The sequence below is a fragment of the Sebastes fasciatus genome, chromosome 4 (assembly GCF_043250625.1).
Source record: "Sebastes fasciatus isolate fSebFas1 chromosome 4, fSebFas1.pri, whole genome shotgun sequence".
Lineage (NCBI taxonomy): Eukaryota > Metazoa > Chordata > Actinopteri > Perciformes > Sebastidae > Sebastes > Sebastes fasciatus.
Genome location: NC_133798.1, coordinates 6,773,883 through 6,801,636, shown reverse-complemented (window position 1 = coordinate 6,801,636; position 27,754 = coordinate 6,773,883). Strand labels below are relative to the sequence as shown.

The window sequence follows — 27,754 nt, the reverse complement described above, 5'->3', positions numbered from 1 at the left end:
TCTAGTGAATGTAGAGTGGACGTTTGTGCAGAAATAAATGCTGCAGCTCCTCCAGACCAACAGAGGTTTTCCGTGTCTTGTGAAGTGACGGGGCTCCTCAACGAGTTACGTTATCGTCTCGTTACCGACCGGGTGCCGGTGTCCTCGGCTGCCGGTTACGGTTGGGAGGCGATAAAGTAACTCGTTGAGGAGCCCCGCTGCTGAAGCCTGCACTGAGCAGGAAAAGCCAACACTGGGATCTGCGATGATTCATGGAGTATTCAGACCCTTTTTCATATTCTGACTGGTCTGCTAACATTACTGCCAAGCAGTTGAAATATAGAGTGATATTGTGGTTTTAGCTGACGTGTGTCACCTCCCTGTTTTGAGCGATGCTCGTTGATGTCTATGTAGAGCGAGCAAGCGCGAGCTCGACGCTGACTTTCGTTGATTTCAAGGCCACAGGTGTCGCTGTTAAGCAGCATTTCTGAATCTTACAAATAGTCCCTTTAAGAACTGTAAATTGCGTATATGAAAACAACCTCGAAAAAATAAAGTATAAAAAAAACTAAATGCTTGATCAGAACTAATTTTAATTGTAGATAAAGGGAAATAGACGGTAACTAGTAATGGTGTTACGAAATTAAGGCTGCAGTGGGTAGAAATGGAGCAAATATGATTAAAAATTATATAAAACAGTCTCTATATCCTGACAGTAGTGCATGAGACAGGTAATCTGAAAAAAAAAATGTTCCTCTGTGTCCTCCAGTGCTCCTAATGGCATCTGCAAGATTTCACAGACCGGAGGAAAACAAGCAGTCAGAGCTGATCTGGAGTCTGCCGTCCAGCTGCCATTTATGAGAGCCGACTGTCAATCACTTGCGAACTCCGATTAAACGGTCAAACTAGATATATATAGATAGATAGATAGATAGATAGATAGATAGATAGATACTTTATTGTCATTGTCATTGAAAACAACGAAAAACAGTTTAGCAGCTCTTTGCAGTGAAAAACAAACATTAAAACATTCAGTCACAGAACAATAAATAAGTGGATCATCATCATAAAGTGCAAATTATTTAAATAATTAAACTAGGCAGCGTTGATCAAATATGAATCAATATTCTGTTACTGTAATGCCTATTTCTCTCCTCAAATGTTTCAGAAACATCTTTTAGTGTACTATTTAGCTTTAAAAGTTTGTGACCCGGCAGCCATATTGAGATCTGTTGAGGAAATACAAGCACCGCCCACCAGCTGGAGCACAGCCAATAGGAACGCTCTCTCTCTCTGAAATGACCTGTGTGACGACCTCTCTCTCTTACTCTACTGACTGAGTGCTTTGCTGCAGCCTATGATTGGTCAAAGTCTCCCGTCACAGGCAAGATTTTTTAAAGCCTGAAAACAGAGCCATGAGGAGGTGCAGAAGTCTAGTTTTCTCTCAGAACACTTGAATTACAATATACTGAAATATTATTATGGAATTTTTGCAAAATGATGCCAAAAATATACTGCCTACTGCCACTTTAATCAATAAAAAAATACCAATTTGCCTGTATGGAGTTTATACCAGCTTTCTCATATTGTCGAAAAGCGCATCATCCGCTAGATGGCAGCATTTCATCTTTGAAGCGCTCTGCTGGCCTCAACGTGATTGCATTGTCGTTAAAGTCAGTTCTAATAAGCGAGTAAACACACACACACACACACACACACACACAGTAGTGAGCCTGTTTTGTTGAGCTGCAGGCGTGGCTTCAGTGACACCGGTAGAAGGGCGGAACTGTGGCCCCTGAGTTTAGTTTAAAGCATCCTGGGTTGGCCAAGATGCTCTGCACAAGTCAGGAGCTTCACTTCCAGCACACACACACACACACACACACACACACTCTCTCGCACACGCAAAGTCATCCTCCATCCTCCATCCTCCAGCAGGCCTGTGCAGCTGCAGCCAGCATGTCTAACTCGGACCGGGTTGTGTTGGCTCTAGGAGGAGCAGGCACAGTGGGCTCTGGGATAGTTAAAGGTCTGCTGGACAAAGGTAAGCTGCCCAGGGGCCACCTGGAGAAACAGAGGAAACCTTTCTACTGCTAAGAGGCTGTTTACCAAAAATGCTCACACTATAGTCTTTGAAGCAGATGAAGTTATTACTCTGACATCCGAATTCATTTGGAGACTGTCTAAACAGTTTTACGCACAGGTGACTGGTGGATTTTACGCAGGGAGAATTCCATCATGATAAACTATATTTGTATGGTATTTTAGTACTTTATGAGCATTTTCTGGCTTTGAATTGTAAGATGACTGACTTTTAATCCGACGTCTATCTGCGTGCGTAAAGTTGTAAATTGTTCCTATAATCCGGAACAGATCCAATAATCAGGTATTTGCTTTGCTGTACATCCTGGTGCGTAATGTGCCGGTTGGATTCTCGAAATCTAACTTTTAAATAATGTTTAATATTTGTGTTTTAAGTGTGTGTTGTGAGTTTATGATAACTTGTGCTTTTTGGTTTGATGTTCCTGCTGGTGGCTTGATCAACAAAGTCCCATACACTCTGATATTACATTACGTCTATTTTTATCTATTTTTATATTTAATGCTTCTAGTTTAACACTTCTGTTTATATTCATTTATTACATCTACTTTACCTGTTGTATTTGCTTTATAACTATGTGTGTTTTACCTGTTATATGTTTTATCTGCCTCCTTTAGTCTTGTCAAGTATTGTTTATTTTAAAGCACTGACCAGAAGTGGCAACTGTGAATCTCGTTGTATTTAATACAATGACAATAAAGCTTTCTATCTATCTATCTATATTAATTGATCCAAGCTCTGGTTTCAGACTCTGTATTATCATCATCTTTTTTCTTCTTCTTTTTTTTATAAATTACATGTTATGGTTGGAGGTAGTTGAGTGTAATTTTGGTTTTACTATCTTCATCCCTGTTTAGAGGCTGTTTCAGTCCCAAAGCTGCAATCTATTTGTCTTATTCATTGTGATCTGCTGCCTCTGCATGAACCAGCGGCGGAGACAGTGCAGGATGCTGCATGTGATGAGAGTGCACTGGTTTGGGATTTACCATGCACGTCCATAGCTTTGCTGCTTGAATTGAGAAGAAATGTACCATCTGCTGCTCTGTGGTGTTTACCCCTCTGATGACCTTGATAAACAGATTTGGACAATGTAGGCCTATTAGTGAATGTTCATTTTCATGTGAAAGGGATTACTCTATGTGTATGTGTTAAAGGTGATGGTTCTGTCTGTCTGCACAGTAGATTAATGTAGTATCTGCTGTGTGTGTGTCAAGGTTTCAAAGTCGCAGTGATCGCCAGGGACAGCAGCCGTCTGGAGAGGCTCCAATCATTGGTCTCTCCCAGCACAAAGGATAACCTCACCACTATAGTGGGGAATGTGGGTAAGTTGGGTTATACGCATCCTCCCATTCATATAAAGCTGTTTGTCATCTATCCATTCATCCACTGAACCCACCAGTCACTTCTGTGAGTGGAGAGGTGGGGGTTGTTTGCTCTTCTCCATCTATTTGAAGCCCTGCTGTCCTCTCGAGCTCCTCTAACAGAGATATAAACATCATCTATTTTGAATTTCACACCAGTCTCACTGAGAGGCTTCACTATTTCAAATTGCCCTCGTGTGAGACTGTAATGGATATGGCAACACACTGTATCATGGCTGCATTGCAAAGTTCATTACATCAATACAAAATTGATGGATCCAATTGTATGAAAAATAAAGATGATTTTACTATGCATTACATTAGCACAGTACCAGTAGTAAAACAAGTGTAGAGACTAAAGTCATGTTCTGCGAGGCTGTACTTTGCAAACATCAGCATACTAACATTCTCACAATGATAATTTTGACATCCTTATATTTAAAGCTTCAGTAGGCGACAAGTTTTTGGCATCATTGGGCAAAAATTCCATGATAACCTTTCAGCATATTGTGATTCGAGTGTTCTGAGAGATAACTAGACTTCTGAACCTAATGACCTTACCTTGACATAATATGTCAAGAGGAAACAGTGAGGTCAGGGGGTCGCCAAACTTGTTATATATCATACTCCAAATTCTATTGGCAAAATATAGCAGCTTAGAGCAAAAACAATCAAAATCAGCCTTTAAAACCCTATATTAGTCGAACCATAGTCACACATATTGATCTAAAATGCTGTTTTGAAGGCCTTTCTACTTACAGTCTAGCTGGACCACCACTGGACAAGCCTTTCTTCTCCTGAATTCTTCTCTCTGTTCCAGGGTCTGAGGAGGGAGCAGAGCAGGCGAAGCAGGCCCTGCTGAAGGCGGTGGGGAAGGTTACGGACATCGTCTCCTCTCTGGGCTTCAGTTGGTGGCAGGGAGGACCCCCACACACCCAGTCTCTCAAAGAACTACACTGGGTGAGCACTCAAACATAAACCAGACATCGGCTAGACCAGGGGTCATCAAACTTTTCTATCAAAAGAGCCATTTTAGGCAAAAAAATAAATAAAAAATCTGTCTGGAGCCGCAAAACATTTGAGCATTGTGATGAAGGTAACACAGTTTAGTCTAAGTATATAGTATATAAGTTTAATGCAGTGAGGACCAATGTGCAAATGTATTACGGAGTATTAGGGCCACATTGAGGGGAAAAAATCTGAGATTTCCAGAATAAAGTCGTAATATTACGAGAAAAAAGTCGTAGTATTATGAGAATAAAGTCATAATATTACGAGGAAAAAGTCATAACTTTACGAGAAAAAACACCGGAATATTACAAGAATAAAGTCATAAATTTATGAGAAAAAAGTCGTAATATTACGAGAATAAAGTCATAACTTTTCGGGAAAAAAAGTCGTAATATTACGAGAATAAAGTCATAACTTTACGTTAAAAAAAGTCGGAATATTATGAGAATAAAGTCATAGCTTTACGTGAAAAAAGTCGGAATATTACAAGAAAAAAGTCATAACTTAACGAGAAAAACAGAAAATAACACATAAAATTACTACTTTAAAATATTATGACTTTATTTTCATACTATTACGACTTTTTTTCTCGTAAACCTATGACTTTATTCTCAAAATATTACGACTTTATTCTCGAAATCTCAGATTAATTTTTTTCCCCCCGATACTCCGTCGTACCGTTGTACCATAGACCTACAACAATGATAAATAAAAATAAAATTGTAAACAAAAAACAGTTATTCACTTCCATTTTTAAAAATCCACAGGGAGCCACTGGAGAGGGGCTAAAGAGCCACATGTGGCTCCGGAGCCGCAGGTTGCTGACCCCTGGGTTAGACCAATACATGAGACCGCTATTTGATTAAACATTGATTTTTCTTATATTCAGGAAAGCATATTCACATTTTATTACTTGTAATAGTTATACTGGTGACAGTAATGACAGTTGTAAGAGTAGTCTTAGTAGTTGTGATAAGCATGTCCTGGTTCTCCTGTGACATCGTGTCTGAATGTTGTTGCAGAAGCTTTTCCTCTGTTGCAAGAATGAAATTCTGATTCTTTTCATCTCCCATCAACTCTCCAGGTAATTGAGACATTACTTTTCAGCACCTTTGTGTCATGGAAGGCCTTCTTCCCCCTGGTGAGGGACGACTCCAACTGTACCTACACCTTCATAACAGGTGACTCCTTTAGCAAGTTATTTCTACTAATAGCAGAGCCTCTGTCAAGTGTGTGTAATGTGGTATAGGAGGTGAGAAACACTGAGAGAACTGAACTGCTGTTTGGTTTTTCTACATACAGAAGCCAGATACAAAGATGCAGAGTGAGGGGGCAATCCATAGCCAGTATAGTTTAGGCTACTAATAATAAGCAGGTAGCATATGTTAAGGCCACCTGGGGACAACCGCCATATTTTTTTATGCCTCCACGCACACGAGCCATGAGGAGGTGCAGAAGTCTAGTTTTCTATCAGAACACTCAAGTTACAATATGCTGAAAGGTTATTATGGAATTTTTGCCCACTGATGCCAAAAAAGTGTTGCCAATTTAAGTCTTCATAACAACATAAATAATACTAATTTTTACTTCTTTCTCCGACAAAAAACAAGAACAATTTTTCATAGTCAATAAGTAGGAGTGTGTTGTGGCCTCTAGTCACCTCAACCACAACCCCAGCACACTCTGCCCAGCTGTGTATTGATATAGTTGTATGCCCTCTGCTGCTCTGTGCCACAGGAGGAGCAGGTGAGAAGCTGCTGATGCCTGGTACTGGCTTTCTGACAGTAGGAGCTGCCAGCACCCTGGCCTTCTGCCAGGTACTACGAGAGGAGTATCCCGAGGTGCCCTGCAAACTCAACCAGGTGAGACTTTAATGGGATTACACAGCAAGAGTTCAATTAATAAAGCACCGAAGCTAATGTAAGATATCTACCTGACCGCCGGCAGATAGCCTCAGACCTGTTTATTTAGGTTTCGCAGCCCAGTACGAGATCATAAAAGAAATCCTTCCGATTTCATTTGTGGTTCTCCCACAGAGGCTTTAAATAAGGAATTCAGACCTTTTAAAAACATGACATTTGCTAGATAATTGCTGATTTGTCTTTTCACATAATGCAAGTTGTAAAGGACTTCTCTAAACACTTAAAGTCCATCTGAAATTAAAGGAGACATATTATGTTCAATTTCAGGTTCATACTTGTATTTTGGGTTTCTACTAAAACATGTTTACATGCTTTAATGCTCAAAAAACACTTTATTTCTCTCATACTGTCTGTCTATATATGCCTTTATTCAGCCACTGTCTGAAACGCTCCGTTTTAGCGCCTGTCTCTTTAAGACCCCCTCCTTAAAAAGCCCGGTCTGCTCTGATTGGTCAGCGTTTCTGGTCTTCTGTGCTGTCGCCATCATCACCATAGACATATATACATAGACGTTGCATTGACTCCTGGGTTGTACGTCAACGTGGCGCCAAATTGGACCAGGCAAGACTGGCCCGTAAACACATGCAAGTGAACGGGGAAGCTGCCGTTTTTCTGGATAAAAAGCACTATAACGTCTAAATTTCTCAACCGATTTCAACGAGTCGTTTTATATTCAAACATTTATGATCTACGAGGAGTAACGTTAAGTTAACGTTACGATTTCTTTTTCTTTTCCCAAAGATTTTGGTGAAAAACTCATAAATACGTTAACGGTTCATGGATCAGCAGTCTGTCCTTCGATATGGTGGGATTCAATCAATTATTAGGTCATTATTAAAAACTAGTACTATCATATCACATTTTCCTTTAATCATATTTCACATAATCAACTGTTCAAGTTAACGTTACATCTTTACAAAACATTTGCTTCTGTAACATCAGATAAGAGCTAGCTAACGTTCCTTATTGTTAGCTAATCGATATCAGTTAATGTTAGCTTATTGATGTTCATATCTAACATTTTATAGGTGTTTAAAACATGAAATGTACGATACGTATTAAAAACAATATGTGTCTAATATTGCAAACAATAAAACTGATGGCATGTCTTGGTTAACAATTACGCTATTAGATTATTTAGTTTTTTATAATTGCTGTATTATCACCATTATTTCAATAAATTCATATAACTAATATTATTATACTAATATTTATTATTACCATTATTTTTTTATGTAGTAATATTTGCCTATTATTCTGATTGCTCTTATTAGTAAGGAAGACATTTCATTTTATTATATTATATTATTTCATAAAGGGACCTGTCTACAAGTATTAGCCTTAAACAAGGAAAATAAGCCAAAGCCATACAAACTTGAGTTTTAACAATTCCTTCTGATAAATGAATTATTTTCTATCACGTCAGTAACTCCTTTATTGATTGGTCCTGGCAGGTGAAAATCAACACAGGTGTAGCCACTCCAGAGCGCATGGCACCTGGTTACCTGAACCACCTGGACCTGGGCGAGGCTGTTGCCACCCTTGTGGAAAGACGAAACACGTCCCACACTGTCTTCACCGTCAGCTGCCCTGCAGACTTAAAAACTGTCCTTCTGGAGGGGAACCTTTAGATTTGGAAACCCCTTGCTCCGGCCCTACCTTGTTGTCACAGGGACACATCTACACGCCCTCTGCTCCTATACTCTTACTGAACACATGTACCCCATTCATGCCCAACTTTATGTAAATTATCTGTTGTTTCAACTAATACCGTATATTAAGCTGCCTGTTCTCAGATTGTTAGCGACTGTTTTCTCTGCATGTGCTGTTGTCTGTAAAAACATGCATACAGGATTTACAATACACACCTTCTCATTGTTGCCTGCTTCTGTACAAAAATGATCGCGCAGTTCTGTTCTATCGTCGGAAGACATTATACCCAATGTAATGCCACCAATTTTCCATGGATCTGCTAAATACTGTATACTTGGTATAAAACTAGATCTCTTAAAGGACTACTTTACCCCAAAATGACAATTTTTATATCAATTACTCAGCCCGTGTAACCCTGAATTTGTGAAGAAAACATAGTTTTTCTGGCATGCCTCCACAGTGAACGAAGAGTAAAACAACAGAGAAAAGTCTTGATGAATTGAAGTAAATGGGGGCCGCGTTTAACAACAGCAAAACTATATCAGAACCTCTGTTTACGAACTCTCACACAACCTGTGCAGCATAATCCAAAGTCTCATTTATCCAGTCATATGCTCACTACTTCCCAAACACATGCGTCTTTGCTAAAACCTCACTATTTAAAACACTTTGTACAGTGTGATCACTCAGGTCAAGGCTGATGATCAGACCATACAGTGTGATCACTCAGGTCAAGGCTGATGATCGGACCGTACAGTGTGATCACTCAGGTCGCGGCTGACGATCGGACCGTACAGTGTAATCACTCAGGTCGTGACTGCAGATCGGACCGTACAGTGTGAGCACATAAATCGGGAGCTTTGGCTTCACATCCCAAACAATCTACAGTAGGAGTAGGAAGTACACAACAACATGTCTAAAATTGTACAGTGTATGCCCAGCTTAAGTGTAACTGTGTTTACAAGACAACTCCATGGGGTACCTTTAACATGTTGGCATAAAGTGCAACATGGTTGAAGAGTGTAGGAACACTTTGTGGCCCGAGATGATTAGGACTTTGAGATACTGGGGATGTAGCTGATGGGGAACTTGTACGTTGAGGATTTGACATTTTTTGAGTCCTGAGATGTTGCAGACTTGAAATGTCTTAAAAAGTTGGAGATGATGTGGAGTGTGCATTCTTTAAGGACCTGACATGTCAGGAAAACAGACATTTGCAACCTTCTGTATTGGGGACATTGAAATGTTAGGGAAATGATGAATTCATTTCACATCCTGTTACCTTTTATGGTTGCAGTATGCTTGAAACGAACACATTTGCTCGATGGCGTCGTCCAATTTGCTTACACCTGATCTGAAGGTCACACTCAATGGCAGAGCAAAAAAAAAAGCCTGCCATCATAGCCTCCACTGGCTGCATCCCACTGCCTCCCCAGTCTCTCTCCAAGAACTCTGTGGCTTCAGCGAATCTGTCTGAACTCTATAAATTGGGTTGTCTCACAGTCTCTCCTTGAAGACATTCATGGTGCTGCAAAAAACGTTACACTTTGTTGAAGAGTGGGGGTTTCAGATACTCTCAGACGAGCACTTCCTTTAACTGACCCCTCACGGATGGAGACCATGGCTCTGAATAGTGAGAATCGTTGTCATGGCATGACTCATTACGGATATAAAGGTAACACAGCATGTTCACTGCTCATTTTAGCCTCTTTGTAGAGCTTTCACATGCAGTGTTTTCACATTCAAATACCAATAAAAAAGATATGTGCCACGTTTTTGATCCTGTGTGTTCATTTGGCAGGAAATGTGTCATTTTAGCAATGTTAAAGACAAGGTTATCTGTCTCTACGGGGACATTGCAGCACTGAAATGAAAATAATTCAAATAATACAGAGCAAGGTTTATCTTTGGGGCGGGGTGGGTTTGCATACTTGCCAACTCTCTCGATTTTTCCATGAGACTCGCACCTTTTTTTTCTTTTCGTTATCTCAACCTGTTTCTGGCTCTGTACAGCGTGTATAAGCTCTACTGTTTCCACCCAGACGACAATACAGCTACACCTAATGCTGTTCCTCGGTGGAAGAGAGCTGTTTGCAACACAACACAGTTTGACACACATCACAGCGCGCAGCACCCAAAGTTGGGCTTTGATCGACGCAGTGAAAAGCAGAAATAACAGGTTTGAGACACTTACCTCTCACGTTGTGTCTGAAAGGACCTTCAGTGAGTGAGAGAAGGAGAGATAAATGGAGAGTACTAAGAGAAAGAAATACTAAAGCAGGGGCAAAACAAATAATAAAAAATGATGAATATTAGTTTATGCCAGAGATTCACACAAGTTCTCACCAGAGGGGACAAATTATTCAGTTTTCTTTCCTGAGAATTAAAAGTAAAATTAAAAGTTGGCCTATTTGACATAAAAATGCTGTTGCAGTGTACTTAATATTTTGTTATTTTCATTCTTTAAAATTCACCAGAACGCAGGAAACAAAGTCTCTGAAACTCTCATTTTCCTGTGGGATGACCCCCGGACCCCCTCTCAAGGTTGGCAAGTATGCGGGTTTGACACATTTACCGTACATCCCCCTAGCGTGACTCTCTGTCCCGTTCACAAGCACCGACCCCCTATAGGCCCCTTTATCTGCCGCCCGTTATTTGGGCCAGCATGTCCCTTAGATAAACTAAACAGAAGTTTGGAGGCCACAGCAGACTGCTGTATCAGAAGGGGCATTGTTGTCTTGTATACTGTCTGGTTAATCCATACATGCTGCTACAACAAGAATGTAAATTTGTCATGAAGATGCCTATCAGGGGCCGTACAAGACATAATTCATTCTTGCACTCACACACACATACATTCTCCTTTCACGTACATACATTCTCCTTTCACGTACATATATTTTCACTCGCACATACATTCTTCTTTCACACACATACTGTATATTCTCCTTTCACATACATATATTTTCACTCGCACATACATACATTCTCCTTTCACATACATATATTCTCCTTTCACATACATATATACTTTACTTTTCAACACATACATATATTTTCACTCTCACATACACATATTTACACTTACACACATGTATTCTTTATTCTCACCAGTGGTGGCTGGTGACTCAAATATATATAATACATATATTCTTCTCACACATACTTATATTCTTCTCACACATACATATATTCTTCTCACACATACATATATTCTTTTGCGAGTGAAAATATATGTACGTGAAAGGAGAATGTATGTGTGTGTGAGTGCAAGAATGAATTATGTCTTGTACGGCCCCTCATAGATGCCTGTACTGAAGATTTGGGCTTCATTTGGTCCCTAGAGGATGATGACTGGGATCAGACAAGAAATCAAGAGTGGGGAAAGGGAGAGTAGTGGTAGTACGGGGGGGTTGTCAGTCACAGTTTTTGTTTTGAACTTGTCGCCTGACAGCTCAATTAGGCCAAATTATAATTAAACCGCGAGGGAGAACCCATTGGGCCCCACTTTCTCTTCCTCTTCATTGCCTCCTCCTTCTCCCTCCCTTTCTCTCCCCCTGAAAAGGACGGAAACAGGCAAACACACCCACACAAACGGCCATGCTCGCCCTCTGATGATGACTCATCTCATTCTAATAGGAAAAGAAAACTGGCTTTTGTTTAAGAGGGATCGAGGGGCCAAGGTCTTCTAAACGAGACTCAGTGGAGTGGGGATCAGTCAGAAAGGACATGTGGATGAACAAATTAAATGAAATGAGAGAAAAACATTGTGAAACATTGGCTTTGATGTAGGAACAGGAGAGCAGTGTGGGTCTCCTGGCAGTTTCGGGTGTAGCTAAGGTGTGTGATGTGACGACACGGAGAGGCGACTGTTCGTTCCAAACAACAATGGCGGCTCCTAAAGAGATTATTGTAGATGCTGCAATAGCATCGGTTATATCAGAACTGGAGAGTATTTCTTCATTGAAGGAAGAGCAAAGAACGGCACAAAAGGCTTTTCTCAATGGAAATCTTTTTTTCGCTCTTCTCCCGAGTTTGGTTGGCGGACAGTTCATCCAGTCACCTGCCAAGTATTTTTTGCAAATTGTCTGCTTTTTTCCAAACAGTTTCCAATTACGGCTTCTCAGATGGTTCTGTGAAACAAACCGTCTGGTGGGTCGGGTTATACTAGCTCCACCATGTGATATTTTAGTTTTTTAGTGAAATGTCTTGCCAACTTTTTGATGGATTGTCATGAAATTGTGTTCAGATATTCTTGTTCCCCTGAGGATGGATTGTAATCACTCTGACTTTCCATCTAGCGCCATCATCAGGTCAAATTTTGAAGTTTTGAAGTTCAAAACTGATGACATTGACATCAGCCTCAGTTGTATTTTGTGTTTGGTGCTAAATATCAAACGTTAGCACTAAAATGGTCCAGTCCTGCTCTTCACCTGATGATACAACAGATTATTGTTCGAACACGTAAATGATAGCAACGAGGGAGGAAGAGCGGTTCAAGAGGTGGGTGTCAAATAGCTCCTCTGCTTTTGATTAAAAGCTGGAGTAGCTGAGACGAGACGGATTAAAATTTTAAACTAGATGGAAAAACAAGCTGTGATTTTGGCAGTATGGCGCTCTGCCTTTCGTGAGAAAGCAGCGAGACCTCACCAAAGCTGTGATGAAGCTTTCAGTTTCTGGAAAACCGACACACCACATATTGACTCACCAGGCCACACCACAAGACGCAGTCTGACAGGCTGATTGACAGATGGTTTAGTTAGAGAGGCGGGGCAGGCGTTTATAGCATTGTGGAAAAAGGGGATAGAAAGTCGATCAGCCCATAAATGTATAGTATCTATTTCATAACAGCTGGCTGCACGCTTGTTGCTTTGGAAATGATTGATATAGGCTTACACACTCCAGAGGCTTTTGTCATATCAGCGGCCAGCTTTGAGGTCAGGGAAGCCGAGTCAGAACTCTCAAGTCACGCTATCTCTACCAGGGTGTGTCCCACAATCCCCGACACTGCAGTAAAACACAACATAAACACAGATGTATGCCAGCACACAGAGTAACTCAATTCTAAACTAATTGGTTCAAAATGTGATCTTGTAAATTGGATTACACGGTATGACAACAGGGTGAGAGAACATTTTACTGCACCTGCCATGTTTGGAGGAGCAAAAGTGGAGCATTTGTTCCTTTCGCCATGTTTCACATTTCTATCAGGACAGAAAGGTTTTAAAAAAAAACATATGTTCCCACTTCTGTAAGTCCACTCTTGTCTCTTATATAAAGATCTAAGTTGGGGTTTAACATGGAATTTAAAGGCCCTAATAAATAAGCACAAGCAGCAGGAGGGACAGAAGCAGAGAAGCTGTAATCATAGCCAGGCCATTTTAAATATAAACAATGTAACTTTTGCAGACTTAAAGGGAAAATTCGCCACCTTCTATGTGGATGTCCAATCAGTGCTGATGGTAAATGTAGTCCACGGAAGAAATAAATTCCCGGGAAAGCTGATCTCTCTCGCTGCGGAGCCGTGCCGACTGTGCATACATGTACCAGGATGCATTGCGTGCGAGCGACAGGTTCAAGAGAGAGAGAGAGAGAGACAGCAGTTGTGGACAAGCAAGCTATAGAGTGACTAAAGTGAGGGAGCGGCGTTAGTGAGAACAAAGCAGTAAATCAGAGAAACAAAGCTTCATTTTCTGTTTAAAATGTTATTTTTTGACTGTAACGTTCTAAAGCACAAATAAACACTCGCACACCTCCAAACACCTCCGCTCACCCCTGCGGGAAGGTGCCGCGTTACCGGATTTTGAATGAATGCAGCCGAAGGGCAGGCTTCATCCACATACAGCAAACCTGTTCTCATCCATCAAATACGGCCGCTTTGCATCTGATAGAGCTAAAGGGGACCTTCTGACTCAGGATCAGGCATCAAGGGGCGTGACAAAGTGGCGGTATTTGACATCCTGAACGGGATGCACACCCTGCACGCTGTTATTGGTTGGGGTTTACACCGCCAGGTGGGGCCCCAAAGGCTCTTTGCTTATGCCCAGGAGCGTCGTGCAAAATAATAAGAAAAGAGAAAATGTAAAAAGGTGTTTAGCTATAGTTGTTACTACTAAATATACAGCTAATATAATTGAAACTGTTCACTGTATGCTAGTTGTGTAAACCTGAAGCAGGAGGCGATGACCCCGCTGACCTGGAATGGACCCAAGGAACTCTGAAACTGCATTTCAGTTGGTACGCGGGTGACAAGGTAAGTGAACTGGAAAGGGACAAAAAGAACACTCAGTGAGACAGAAAAAGAACATTCATGGAGAGAAGGAGCCAGAGACTGTTGCTCCTGGTGCTGTTCTGACTGATTCAGAGTGGCATGTTGTTTTTTCTTCAAGTTCACAGGCTTCTGCTGCTATTCAGCCATGTGCCCATCACAGCCTCCTGCATCACCCAGGCATCATCCCCACACAGACACCCTAGCAGCTGACAGACGAATAAAAAAACAAAGAAAAACATGTCACATCAGTTCCTGTTAGTAAAGAGTCCGTTTCTTTTCTTTTTTTAAGGATATTGAATTGTTTGTCTCGCTTTACATTTGGTGGAAAATCAAACATGTCCAGTTCCACAATTCTTTTCTCTCAGTAAAGAGCAGACATCCCACGTGATGCCTCTCTGAAGTGCCACTGTAATAATGGTCATCTTCTGTCCGTTCCTACTGAAGGTATCTGAAGCTATTGTCCTTGTTACCAATTAGAAGTAATGAAACCTCAGTGAGGAAGATTTTTATTACCATTGAAAAGAGACCCATACGCCTTTTTCACAAGAGACATTTTATTACGCAGCGCCTACAATGGGCATGTGAGCATCAGAACTGGACCACGGAGCAATGGAAGAAGGTGGCCTGGTGGTCTGATGAATCACGTTTTCTTTTACATCATGTGGATGGCAACGAGTTTGAGGTGTTGACTCGGCCTCCAAATTCTCCAGATCTCGATCCAATCGAGTATCTGTGGGATGTGCTGGACAAACAAGTCCGATCCACGGAGGCCCCACCTCGCAACCTACAGGACTTAAAGGATCTGCTACTGACGGCTTGGTGCTAGATATCACAGCAGACCTTCAGAGGTCTAGTGGAGTCCATGCCTCGACGGGTCATGGCTGTTTTGGCGGCAAAAGGGGGACCTACTCAGTATTAGGCAGGTGGTCATAATAAGACAACCCCATCTGGAGATGAGCCGAGCCGTGGAGCGTCAGGGTGGGAAGTAGTTGACCCTCTTCATCTGGCAGTACTCCTGGATGACATCTGCTTCCATTTCAATCTGCAGAAGAACTTTGTCCCCTAGTTACACCCTCTGTTTTGTGAGCCATGTCCAGGTGACCTCAAGAGACTTTAAGTTGCTGTTCACTACAAATATTTGTAAGGAAACTTGTTTTTAGCTGTGCATATAGGCCTAGATCAAGACTGATGAGTACAGAAAACAAAGAGAGAAAGCTGATTATTAACCAAGGATTCCAAGATTTTAGCCAGGCAACACAATTTGGAGATAGGGAGATAGGTATTGTCTCCACTTTTATGTAAAGGTAATAAACAGTTTTCTATGTTGTGGGGATTATTCCAGAGGAGATGGCCAAGTTGAAGATATGAGATGCATTCTGCCATCAGTGGCACTGAGATGTTTAGGTAAAACAGCATCCAAATGATCAGATTTCTAGTATCAGTAGTAAGAAGAGCATGGGTAACTTCCCTAAGACTAAAAGAGGACATACTGAAGTTTTGTGGAGAAGTATTACCCTGTAGTTCAGTCTGTGGTTGGTGGTTATTCAACTCACTGTTCTCAAAAAGATGCTCAGAGGCAACACATGACTGCAAATGTCTTTCGGGTCTGTCAATAGACCAGTTTTGTCATTGACATGAGTTCGAAAGGAGCTAATATTGATTTAACAAACTTCCAAATTTCACTTTGATCATGAGAGTAGGTATATTCAGACTTACTTTGTTTCTCAGCGCAGCAGGACAAGTTGGAGGGTTTTTGGACCGTCTAGCTCGAGCCCAGGCTCTGTTTCGAAAATTAAAAAGATCAGCTGGTGTAAACCATGGACTGGACCTAGCTTTTATCCTAACTTTCTTAAAAGGAGCATGTTTATCAACAATTACATTAAAAAAATGTATAAAATAAGTGATACAAATCATGTAAAAAAAAAGTTTCAGTTTCCTACTAGTTTTCCCATGGAGGTTACTTTCTTGATGACATATCCCTGGGTCAAATACACCACTTAAAATCTATTTATCCGGTTTATTACATAGAATCGCAGGTTCGAATCCCTTCTGTGTGGAGTTTGCATGTTCTCCCCGTGTTAGCGTGGGCTTTCTCCGGGTTCTCAGGTTTCCTCCCACAGTCCAAAGACATGCAGGTTAGGTTCATTGTTGACACTAAATGTCCCGTAGGTGTGAATATGAGTGTGAATGGTTGTCTGTCTCTATGTGTCAGCCCTGTGATAGTCTGGAGACCTATCCAGGGCATGAAAACATCTGAGGAGAGAAATAGGCATTACAGTAACAGAATATTGATTCATATTTGAACAGCGCTTCGAAATCTTGCAGATGCCATTAGGAGCACCGGAGGACACAGATGCACATGATTTTTTCAGATTACCTGTCTCATGCACTACTGTCAGGATATAGTGACCTGTTAACTTGGTTATCCTTGTATGAAGATCAGGGCGTAGCTCTGTGAGACCAGTGATCCAGGATCATCAATGTTCAGTTTAGTAAGACATGTACCTCAGAGACAGCCTCACTATGTTGGACTCACAGGCCCCAGGCTGAAGTCAGAAGTTGAGTCAGACCACAACAGACATGAATTGATTTAAATATTCTTTATTCTCTTTACTGCCCCATCTCTCATACACACATTCATCATTCTTATTCTTACATTCTCAACCTTTCACAGTAAAACAGTTCAATAATGATATAACACATTCATATTCAGTTTTCAAAAGCAATGCAAAATGTACAATAAATCATTTACATGTATATAGTGGCTTTAATCCACTTTGCAAAATATCACAGCAACCTGTTATTTTGATGATAATTACATAACAACTTATTACATAGACATGAATCTGTTTTTGGTGTTAATGTCACAAAAAGTAAGTAGTAAATCCAAAACAGTTCTCAGGACATCTTTTCAAATCTTTTGGACCCATGCAAAATAAAAATAAGTTCTTAAATATTAAATCCAAGCAAACAAACTAAATAAAATGACAATTTATAAAACTGTATTTTTTCAGTCCATGACACTGTCTGCTTCAGGTGTGTCTTCAAAACACAAAACAAACAATCATTTTGCATATTTTAGCTGCCCATTTATTACATCATCTACTGGAGGATACCATGATTAAAGCTATCTGAATGCACAAGAATGCACCACAACGGGCACACTTTAAATATATATTTTGATGTTTCACTGCATCCATAACACAACTTGGACACAAATAGGGACCAATTCGAAGAAAAGTTTCCAGAATTTGCAAGTTGATTTGTACACCATGGTAGAATGAATGGAAACCAATGGCTGCCTGGTAGGGACATATGCACACTTAAGACTCAAAGGGTAAAAAAACAAAACAGCACGCATTAAAGAACGGTCACTCAAGTCAACATGATTTGCAGGTAACGGGATAAAAAAATTAGAAGAACGCCACCAGAACCTTTCAGGGTACCAGGTGTATTTCAAACCAAACACGCCGTACGTATAATGTATATAGGTGGCCATTTTGCTCCCATTCTATGGTTGTGAATTTGGGGCAACTGTAGGCGTCGAGGGAAGCGCTGGGGAACGGGTGAAAAGTAGAACATAAGCTGTGAAAATGAGTTTACCTTTCAGTTTTCCTTGAGCGTTTGTTGATTTTGAACCTTGGCGTTAAAAGACAGATGCCCTGTGGCATGGCTTTTAAATAAAATAAAAATTGGACCAACTAGTAACAAAGTGCAACTAATGTTAGTAAGTACTAACTAACCATATTACTGTATGGCTAACTTAAAATGTTAACCAACATGCTGTTACATGCATACACTACAAACTGGACTTTTCACCCCACAGCAGTTATTCCGGTGCTCCTTCAGCCTCTCACATTGTTGTTAGATGGCATCTCTGAAAATTTCTCTCCCAGAGGCAAGTCTGTCTGCCAACAGATCTACTGTCTGAACTCAAAGCCATCATCCAGCGGAGCCTCACAGAAACGCTTCAACACCCAAAGTGCATAAATTCATATTTTTGGGCTGGACAGCAGAGGGCCAGCCCTACAAACGCTAACGTCTCTCACTGAGTGAGTGACTGAGTGATGAAGTTATGCAATTGGTCGGCCAAGTGTTGGAGTTTCCTCACTGGCCGTTGCTCTTTCAAAATGAAAAAACGGGTACAGTCCTTAATGCAAATGAGCCCGTCCAGCGTGACGCGTCCGGCTCACGAAACTTGGACCGAGCTGTGAAACTCTGCGATCTAGTTCTAAGATGAAACCAGATTCAGCAGCGGCATAGAGAGCCGAAGTCCCGCTCCCTTCCGGTGGACAACCATGGGACCTTATTTTGGAAAAAATATGAACGGTAGTCAACGATCACGCGCGCACGCACGCGCGCACACACGCACACACCGTCCACATTAAGAGTTTGTATGTTTTTTGTTAAAAAAAAAAAAAAAGACATTGTCTTCCAGAAGATTTCCTAAAAATGAAATACTATGACCCTACACTAAGGAAGACAGATATCAGTCAAAGCACACATGGTTGACTTTTTCCACACGGAAAAAAATCTTAGGACCCACAATATGGTTTACAAATATATTCCATCGTTAGTAAACCAAATTGCAGGTTTTCCTCTGTAAGCATTCATATTATCAATGGCTTCACTTCCAAAGGTTCCCTAAGACAACTCCAATCTCAACCACATACAGTCCCTTTAACAATCCAGTGTTAGTTAATGCAGCGAAGCTTTACAGTTTGAGAACACATGCTTAGAGGTCCCAGCAAAGCCCAGTTTCGGATTCAGTTAGTAACAACTCACAGGCACTGGTTCAGTCCTCGGTTGGAAACAGAGCAAAAGGAACTATAAATATAGAGTATGTCTCTAACATGCATCTGCTCAACTCGCAGGGAGCTGCAGGTTCAGCTGTGGTTTCTCTGTAGCACAGCGGGGATGAACCATCAGGAGGGTCTCTTGTGACTGCAGCATCCTGCAACACAAAATGGAATATATTATTCCCTGCACTGGCAATATATTTAAAAAAAAACATGTATTCATGGTTAGGTTGTGCTGATTTTGTCTTTTTATTAAAAAGGAGAAGGCCACGATCATTCTATATTTTTTCCCTCTGCTCTTTTCTAATCTCATGAAAAGACCAAAACCAACAATAATATCTGTCTCTCAACACTTTGACTTAAAGCTTCAGTAGGCAACAAGTTTTTGTCATCATTGGGCAACAATACCATAATAACCTTTCAGCATATTGTAATTCAAGTGTTCTGAGAGAAAACTAGACTTCTGCACCTCCTCATGGCTCTGTTTCAGGCTTTAAAAAAATCGAGCCTGTGACGGGAGACTCAGAGAGAGAGCGTTCTTATTGGCTGTGCTCCGGCTGGTGGGCGGTGCTTGGTGTTTCCTCAACTGATCTCAACATGGTTGCCGAGTCACAAACTTTCTCATTTTACAGCTAAACAGTACACTACAAGATGATTCTGAAAACATCTGGGGAGAGAAATAGGCATTACAGTAACAGAATATTGATTAATATTTGATCAGCGCTGCCTAGTTTGACCGTTTGGTCGGAGTTTGCGAGTGATTCATAGACAGCAGCTGGACGGCAGACTCCAGATCAGCTTTGATTGGTTGTTTTCCTCCGGTCTGTGAAATCTTGCAGATGCCGTTAGGAGCACCGGACGACACAGAGGCACATTTTTTTTCCAGATTACCTGTCTCATGCACTACTGTCAGGATATAGCGACCGTTTTATACAAATAATTTTTTTTAAATCATATTTGCTTCATTTCTACCCACTGCAGCTTTAAGGATTCATCTGCATCAGTTACATTTCTCCAATTATTCATTCAGCTTTTTCCTTTAATTTATCACCTGTCTGTATATATTCTGTTCAAACATTAATTAATTTAACTTAAGGATTGTTTTTTACCCTGAATGACTTCAAAGATTTCTGACGCTCTGCTAGTTATCAACAGCCTTATTAGATATGAATGTGGTCCAGATCTATTTTGCCGTCTACATTTTGTATAAACCAGACCTTTAAAACTATATCTGTTCATCCAGTATGAAATACTCAGAATGCTTCCACGTCTCCATCTAGCCACCTGACAGATGAGGAACAGCTCTATGGAGCATAGCGATCTGCAAAGTTAAATATTTGGCTGTAGTGGAATCATTGTGTCACTGGGAGTTTCGGGGAATGCCAGTTGAGGATGTCACATGTTATAACATAGAATGTCATCACACCGCGTTCCGCCGAGTAGCAGTGTAGAAACATCACCTTGGGCGCCAGACAAGCCATTCAGCGACACACTCATCCCTCAGCGTAATGCATCAATCTCAGTCTACTTCACTCCATCCACAGGTCATCGTGTCAAGTCATTTTAAAAAAGAGCACATCAGTCTAAACCAAATATGTATTCATTTAGTCACCTCCATGTCAGCTGTGTCGACATTGTAATTTGTAAAAAATAAAACACTGGGGAGTTTGGGAGATGGCTGAGATGGAGCCACAGATGAAAACTATTAATAGCTCAGAAAAAAAATGCACCAATTATCCCTCAAATTTGTAAAAACAGCTTGTGGAGGAGCAAAAAGTCCAAAGTTATAACACCAGGGCACACTGCCTCCATGAATGGGTGATCATGTGTTCTAGAATCTAGAGCAGGGGTTCTCAACCTTTTGTTACTTGAGGCCCACTTCTGATTGTTAAAAAATTTCAGAGGACCACCTCCCCAAATAAATGACAAGCTGGGCTATAAATATGTGTTATGCCACTGTCATGTGTAATGACCCGCATAATTATTCAGCTTACCCTCACCTCATCACTGCCTGCCATTATGAATCCAAACTATTCAGGTTCATATTTCCTCACCACACACTTTGGAGCTTTTACTGGTGCAGGGTTGTCTCCAACATAATTTTTTCCATTTTGTGTCACTGCATCCGAGACATATATGTCTGTAAAGGGGAGACTCGTTGGTACCCACAGAACCCATTTTCATTCAGGTATCTTGAGGTCAGAGGTCAAGGGACCCCTTTGATAATTGCCATGACAGTTTTTCCTCGCCAAACTTTAGCATAACTTTGGAGCGTTATTTAGCCTCCTTCCCAACAAGCTAGTATGACGTGGTTGGTACCAATGGATTCATGTAGTTTTTGTAGTTTCATATGATACCAGTATCTTCAGTATCTAGCTTTAAAACTGAGCCCGCTTCAACCTCTGAAAGACAGAATAGTGGTTGTCGGATTTTGAAACGTTAATCTAACCATTTGGCAGTACCTCCGCGGCCCACTAGGTGACGCTCTGAGGCCCGCAGGTGGGCCCCGGCCCAGTGGTTGAGAATAGCTGATCTAGAGCATATTAATCTGTCTGAAGACATTAAAGTGGCGGTACGCAGTATATTTTTGGCACCATTGGGCAAAAGTTCCATAATAACCTTTCAGCATATTGTAACTCAAGTGTTCTGAGAGAAAACTAGACTTCTGCTCCTCCTCATGGCTCTGTTTTCAGGCTTTAGAAAATCTAGCCCGTGACGGGAGAATTTGACCAATCACAGGATATTTCAGAGAGAGCGTTCCTATTGGCTGTGCTCCGGCTGGTGGGCGGTGCTTGGTATTTCCTGAGCTGATCTCAACATGGCTCCCGGGTCACAAACTTTCTCATTTTACAGCTAAACAGTACACTACAAGATGATTCTGAAAACATTTGAGGAGAGAAATAGGCATTACAGTAACAGAATATTGATTCATATTTGATCAGCGCTGCCTAGTTTGACCATTTGATCAGAGTTTGTGAGTGATTGACAGCCGGCTCTCATAGACTCTTTTAATTTGTCAGAATGTGCCATAATGACAAATGCCGGTTCAGCCTGTTTGCATCAAATCAAACCGGTTAAAGCTCGTACACCAGATCGGACAAACTGAAAATAGACCTCACTCTATATGGGCACATCATTTTTGAAAATCACTGTTATTGTTTTAATAATATTTTTATATGCAAGTTTTCATCACTGATTTTCTTTCCATCCTAATACTATATTTTCTTGGTTTTCATACCCTTTCAGCTAACTTTACACAAAAGAGAGAGTCATGTTTGGACTTTCCTTTACCTTTTTCAAAAGAGTTTGCCTGCAGGAAGGGGAGCTTCTCCTCCGTGTAATGACTCAACATAGGCCAAGGCACTCTGCAAGGAGGTCAGACAGTAGCCTTCCTCTCCTATCAAATAGCTGAAAAAGAGAAGCGAATGTTAGCTGATAACAAGACAACTTTAAGTTAAAGCAATAAACATGGTGGTAAGTTCTTCCATTTACTTGAACTTTTTTGATGTCAAAGAAAAATGTAAGAAGTCAAATAAGGACACAAACTGAAAACCTTTTTCATTTTAACAGAACTTAACAAAACAAGGCATGACTGCCCACAAAAATCCCAAACATCCGAGCGCAGAATAGAGATCCAATTTAGTCATTTTGCTGAAATTTCAACATCAACATTTTCCAATAGTGAGTAAAGGACCAAACATCTCTGCTAAACCTTGAACACATTAGTTAGCGGAAGAGATCTGCCTTTTGTTTCCTCCACTTTTAGTGTCGGTACACATGTCTTAAAAGGTTGGGCAGCATGAGGAAAGAGGGGAGCGTCGGATGGAGGGTTGATACGTGAGAAGAACAAGTGATAAAGGAGGAGACAGCAGAGTAGAGACAGAAGGGGGCTGGAGAGCAAGTCAACTCCGACTGACCCTTGACTAACGAGAGCGAGACACGAGAGCGACTGCAGCCAGGATGCTGCACGGCACGGATGGACACAAAGAGTGAGGGATTCAGAAAGTAAAGGAGATAAGAAGATGCTTATCCTTTGACTGGTCTGGAGATTGTGAATAAAACAGCTAATGTGGTGTTAGCTTGGCACAATACCAGAATGTTTGTGCCAAGTTTAATATATAAAAATGCTACTACAAACCTAAACAAGCAACCGTCAAGCATTGTCGCTGATACAATCTTCATTTCATCAACAAAAACTATGACGAAAAATATTTGTTGGCAACATTTCTTCCCCCAAAAAAAACATGACATAAACTTAAAAAGAAAAAGAAAAAAAAGTACAACGAAAATTAGAGTAAAATTTCACTGAAGTATACGATACTTCCATACTAGACTAAAATGTTGCTTCTGTTGGTTAAAGCCAGACTAAAAGTAAGTAATTATCTAACTCTACTAATGATTAAAGCTGCAGTGGGTAGAAATGGAGCAAATCTGATTTAAAAAAAGTTATTTGTATAAAACGGTCAGTATATCCTGACAGTAGTGTATGAGACAGGTAATCTGTCCTCTGGTGTCCTCCGGTGCTCCTAATGGCATCTGCAGGATTTCACAGACCGGAGGAAAACAACCAATCAGAGCTGATCTGGAGTCTGCCGTCCAGCTGCCGTCTATGAAAGCCGGCTGTCAATCACTCGCGAACTCCGATCAAATATGAATCAATATTCTGTTACTGTAATGCCTATTTCTCTCCTCAAATGTTCCCAGAATCATCTTGTAGTGTACCGTTTAGCTGTAAAATGAGAAAGTTTGTGACCTGGCAGCCATGTTGAGATCAGTTGAGGAAATACCAAGCACCGGCCACCAGCCGGAGCACAGCCAATAGGAACGCTCTCTCTCTCTGAAATGACCTGTGATTGGTTAAAGTCTCCCGTCACGGGATAGATGTTCTAAAGCCTGAAAACAGAGCCATGAGGAGGAGCAGAAGTCTAGTTTTCTCTCAGAACACTTGAATTACAAAATGCTGAAAGGTTATTATGGAACTTTTGCACAATGATGCCAAAAACATACTGCCTACTGCCACTTTAAATGAATAAACATTTTATCAACAGACAAACAAAATCACATCAGGTGTCAACATAAACAGTGGTTTGATGTTGTACTGAGGGGCTTGACAACGGCTGGTCCACCTCAGTTGATCTACAGTGAATTTCACTACTGGCATAAGTTTTGTTGACCAAGCATGGTAGGAACGAGAAGCAGAAAAAGCAAAAGGTGCTTTTATTTGAAGGGCTTTCAATTTGACATAATACTCAAAGGATAAGAATAAAAAAGAATATCAAAGTAAAATGAAACGTTATACTCCATTCAATCTCACTAGGTTCATTTATTTTGTATCATATCAAATAAAGTTTTTTAAAATAAATGTTTTGTCCTAGCTTACTTAATTAATGTACTTTTTAACACCCTGAGACCCGTGATAATCACATGCAGTTTTTTTTCATGCAGTATAAATGTGTCATTTTCTCCTATTCTAAAATGGTAAATAAATTGGGTATCACTGTAAAGCTGAGACTCTTGTGGATGCAATGAGCCCAACTGTATTCATGTGTGATGATGTTAGTCCCCATGGTAGACATTTCATTGTAGTGAGACCATTTTTTTTTAACTTGACCTCACTGTATAAAATGACCTGTGGTGACCTCTAGGATAATCACAGCCTCATGAAACTTTACAGCCACAAACTAGAGACCTAGAGCATTCAGAAGATGGATGGCTTTCCTAGCTAGATTAATAAGGGGGTTTCTGAGCAGTGCTCGCCATCCAATCGTCGAAAAATGCAATTCTTGCAGAAATCTCCAAATGTTAAAAGTTTTTTTATCCCAAATCGCAGCATGGCTTTTCTATGGTGTTCCTCAAGGTCTTGGTGTCTTAATGTGGTATTTTGGTTTTTATTGATCATTTTAATCAATTCTCAAGTGGTAAAAAAGGTTACATTTAGCACCAAATCTGTGTAACAAATGGTATCAACCCAAAAATTGCAGCAACAACTTATGAGACATAATAGAGCATGAAGATGACCATCATATACTTCTATCATAATGTTCTAAACCCTTATACACTTTCAAAATGTATTCATTCATTCATGTTTATTTCTGATTTATGACTAGAAGAACTTGACACACAGCATGTCACTGCATCTTAAATTAATCTTCAGGTTCTCAGCTTTCAGATGATGTACACCACTTCTATGTGACATCTACTGTTGACCTGCTATCTCCCCCTAAAGACCCCCTGTACCCCCCTAAAAAAAAAGAGACTAAAACGGGTCTATTGTGGGGGTTAAAGGCTTTATACCTTGACTGGTTTATGTGCAAACTGTAGTCATGACATTATAATTCTTGGAGATAAAATCTCAAATCCATTGACTGCCAGGCGACTCAACCTCTCATTTTAAAGACTCTTGCTATCTCATTCACAGCCTGTGGTGAATAAGAACATATCCACCCTCTCATAGCTTTGTGGTTGGTTTTGGTTCCTCCGCTCCCTTCACTTGAACCTTTCCAACCCACTGAACTACATAAACATCAAGTGGGACTTTATTTGTATTTTTATAGAGACGAAAAACCAAATCCCAAATGTCCTGACATTCCTCGGTCACTGCCAATCTAACCAGCTGGCTTTTACAACCCACTGTTTTTATGGCCATGAGTAGACTTCTTGGGTGTGGTCTGAACTCACACGCAATGATACTCCGTATGTAGTATCTCAACTCAAGACCACCAACCCTCCCCAACTGTCCTACTTGACAGCATATACTGTATATATACTGTATATATACTGTATATATACAGTAGAACTCCCCAATCCACAGACAGAGAGAGACTGGGGCAGTGATTTTGATAAACTAGCAAGAATATACTAGATTTTTTAAAATGATCTGACCGAAAAACTGAGCTCGGTGTTGCCAACTTTTCCAATGAGCACTAGCTACAAAAGTCGCTAAATCTAGCGAGGAAGTCGCCAAGTCAGCAATACTGACAGTCCGTCACTTCAGACCTCCCTCCAATGCCGCTCCTCCACAATTATCATTATGAACATAAACATACAGTATAATGAACGTGAACAGCGAACATGGCTATTGTTAGTACCCACAGCTGTCAAGGTAGCAGCTTGTGGAAGACTACGGTGATGCGCAATGAGTGCACGAGCAGATTGTTTGCAGGCAGACAAGCAGGTTTATTATTACAGTCCTGCGACAGCCACAGATACCGGATTTCAAAGTTAATCTTCAGGTTCCCAGCTTTCAGATGATGTACACCACTTCTATGTGACATTTACTGTTGACCTGCTATCTCCCCCCGAAGGATCCCCTGTACCCCCCTAAAAAAAAGACTAAAACGGGTCTATTGTGGGTCTCAGAGGGTTAACCTTTCTGAGGCTTTCACCAAGATGTTGCTGCAGCACAATAAGGTGGTTGACTGAAAGCACGAGTTATTCTCAAATTTGTATTAACAGTAATAGTCTGATTATTTACACCAAAATAGGCTATATATCATGATTTATTGGGAGAAACTACGCAATTCTATGTAAAATCAGACATCCAGCACCCCCCATATAGCCAGAATGGAATGATCCTTTGTTTCATCGCCACTGCAACGATTCAACTGTGAGTATGGCAGTTAAATCAGGCTCCTCAGATCGAATCATCAAATAGTCGACTATTCGGGGTCACCCCTAAATTTGTATTTTGCAAGCTGGCTGAGACTTCTATTAGTTTAACTTTACGCATGTTCACTCTCAGTACAAGGCCATTTGTAAACTTCTTCGACATGGGGTGGGGGGTACACATTCCTTCAAAATTGTGACAAATCTACTCGAGACAAAGTTTTGTGTATTTGGTGCAAACAAAGATCGTCATTCACCATCTTTTTTCCATCATGACGACTCACCCTTCATGAATGAACTCCTCCAAAGCAGCGCATTCAGACACCAGCTGAGGACACTGGGACCGCAGAGCCACGTAGGACAGGATGGGCAACAGGTCATCTGCACCGCTGTCAGAAGAAAGAAGGGAGGAGGCAGTGAGATCAAGTAGAACAGGAAAACAGATGTAAATAAGTACATCAGAAAGGGGAAAAAATAGAGAGTAACATTTACAGAGTATGATGGCTTGTGCTCCCAAGGGGACTGGACGGAAACTAAATAAAATGTAGCTCTTAATGGGATGCGTGTTCAGGGATGGAAATGATAAAGCTTTTTTTTTTCTCTCCCTGAGATCTGTTGGGAGGACAAATTGCAATCTTGGAAATGATGACAGCCTGATAGCATTCTCCCTGTGTGCAGACAGTGACCATTTGTTTATCGGGACTCACACGCAGGGCCAACTGCTTGCTTGCTAGTTTGCGTGAGAAGGCAGGTTGCTGGCCCTCGACTGACCCGGCCGCATGCAACTGGATACTCTCCTCCTGCAGGATTCTGGAAGGTGTGGACAGGCTCATGTAACCACTGAGAGCCGGACCTCACACACACACAATCGCAACCCTGAATTATAATCTTCTGAGTTCACCGCTGTAAACACAGACATTGATCCTCTAAAACACTAAAACTGGTGTCCCTGCATTCCGAGGATACAATGTACTACGTAAATACTGATTTCAGTGAGAAGATTAGGCTCCATTGTGGGTTTGCAATGCATTCCAATTCAGTGGAGGATGAAA

General features: G+C 40.9%; 2 protein-coding genes across 3 annotated transcripts in view; one reads left to right on the top strand and one right to left on the bottom strand.

The window, feature by feature from the left end:
- Window positions 1-1,821: 1,821 nt before the first annotated feature.
- On the top strand, window positions 1,822-8,239 carry LOC141765606 (uncharacterized). The gene is made up of 6 exons (XM_074631702.1): window positions 1,822-2,023; window positions 3,295-3,402; window positions 4,262-4,401; window positions 5,537-5,633; window positions 6,190-6,314; window positions 7,829-8,239. The coding sequence occupies exons 1-6, from the start codon at window positions 1,939-1,941 to the stop codon at window positions 8,003-8,005; spliced, it is 732 nt and encodes a 243-aa protein (XP_074487803.1). The 5' UTR covers window positions 1,822-1,938; the 3' UTR covers window positions 8,006-8,239.
- Window positions 8,240-18,729: 10,490 nt separating this feature from the next.
- Window positions 18,730-27,754, bottom strand: part of vps9d1 (VPS9 domain containing 1) — a 34,493-nt gene continuing 25,468 nt past the window's right edge. For both annotated transcript variants that reach the window (XM_074631701.1, XM_074631700.1), the window contains exons 15-17: window positions 26,987-27,091; window positions 22,389-22,505; window positions 18,730-19,252 (exon numbers count right to left, since the gene is read on the bottom strand). In XM_074631701.1, the coding sequence (XP_074487802.1) occupies window positions 22,394-22,505; window positions 26,987-27,091 (217 nt within the window). In that variant the 3' untranslated portion in view covers window positions 18,730-19,252; window positions 22,389-22,393. The remainder of the gene's footprint in view (window positions 19,253-22,388; window positions 22,506-26,986; window positions 27,092-27,754) is intronic.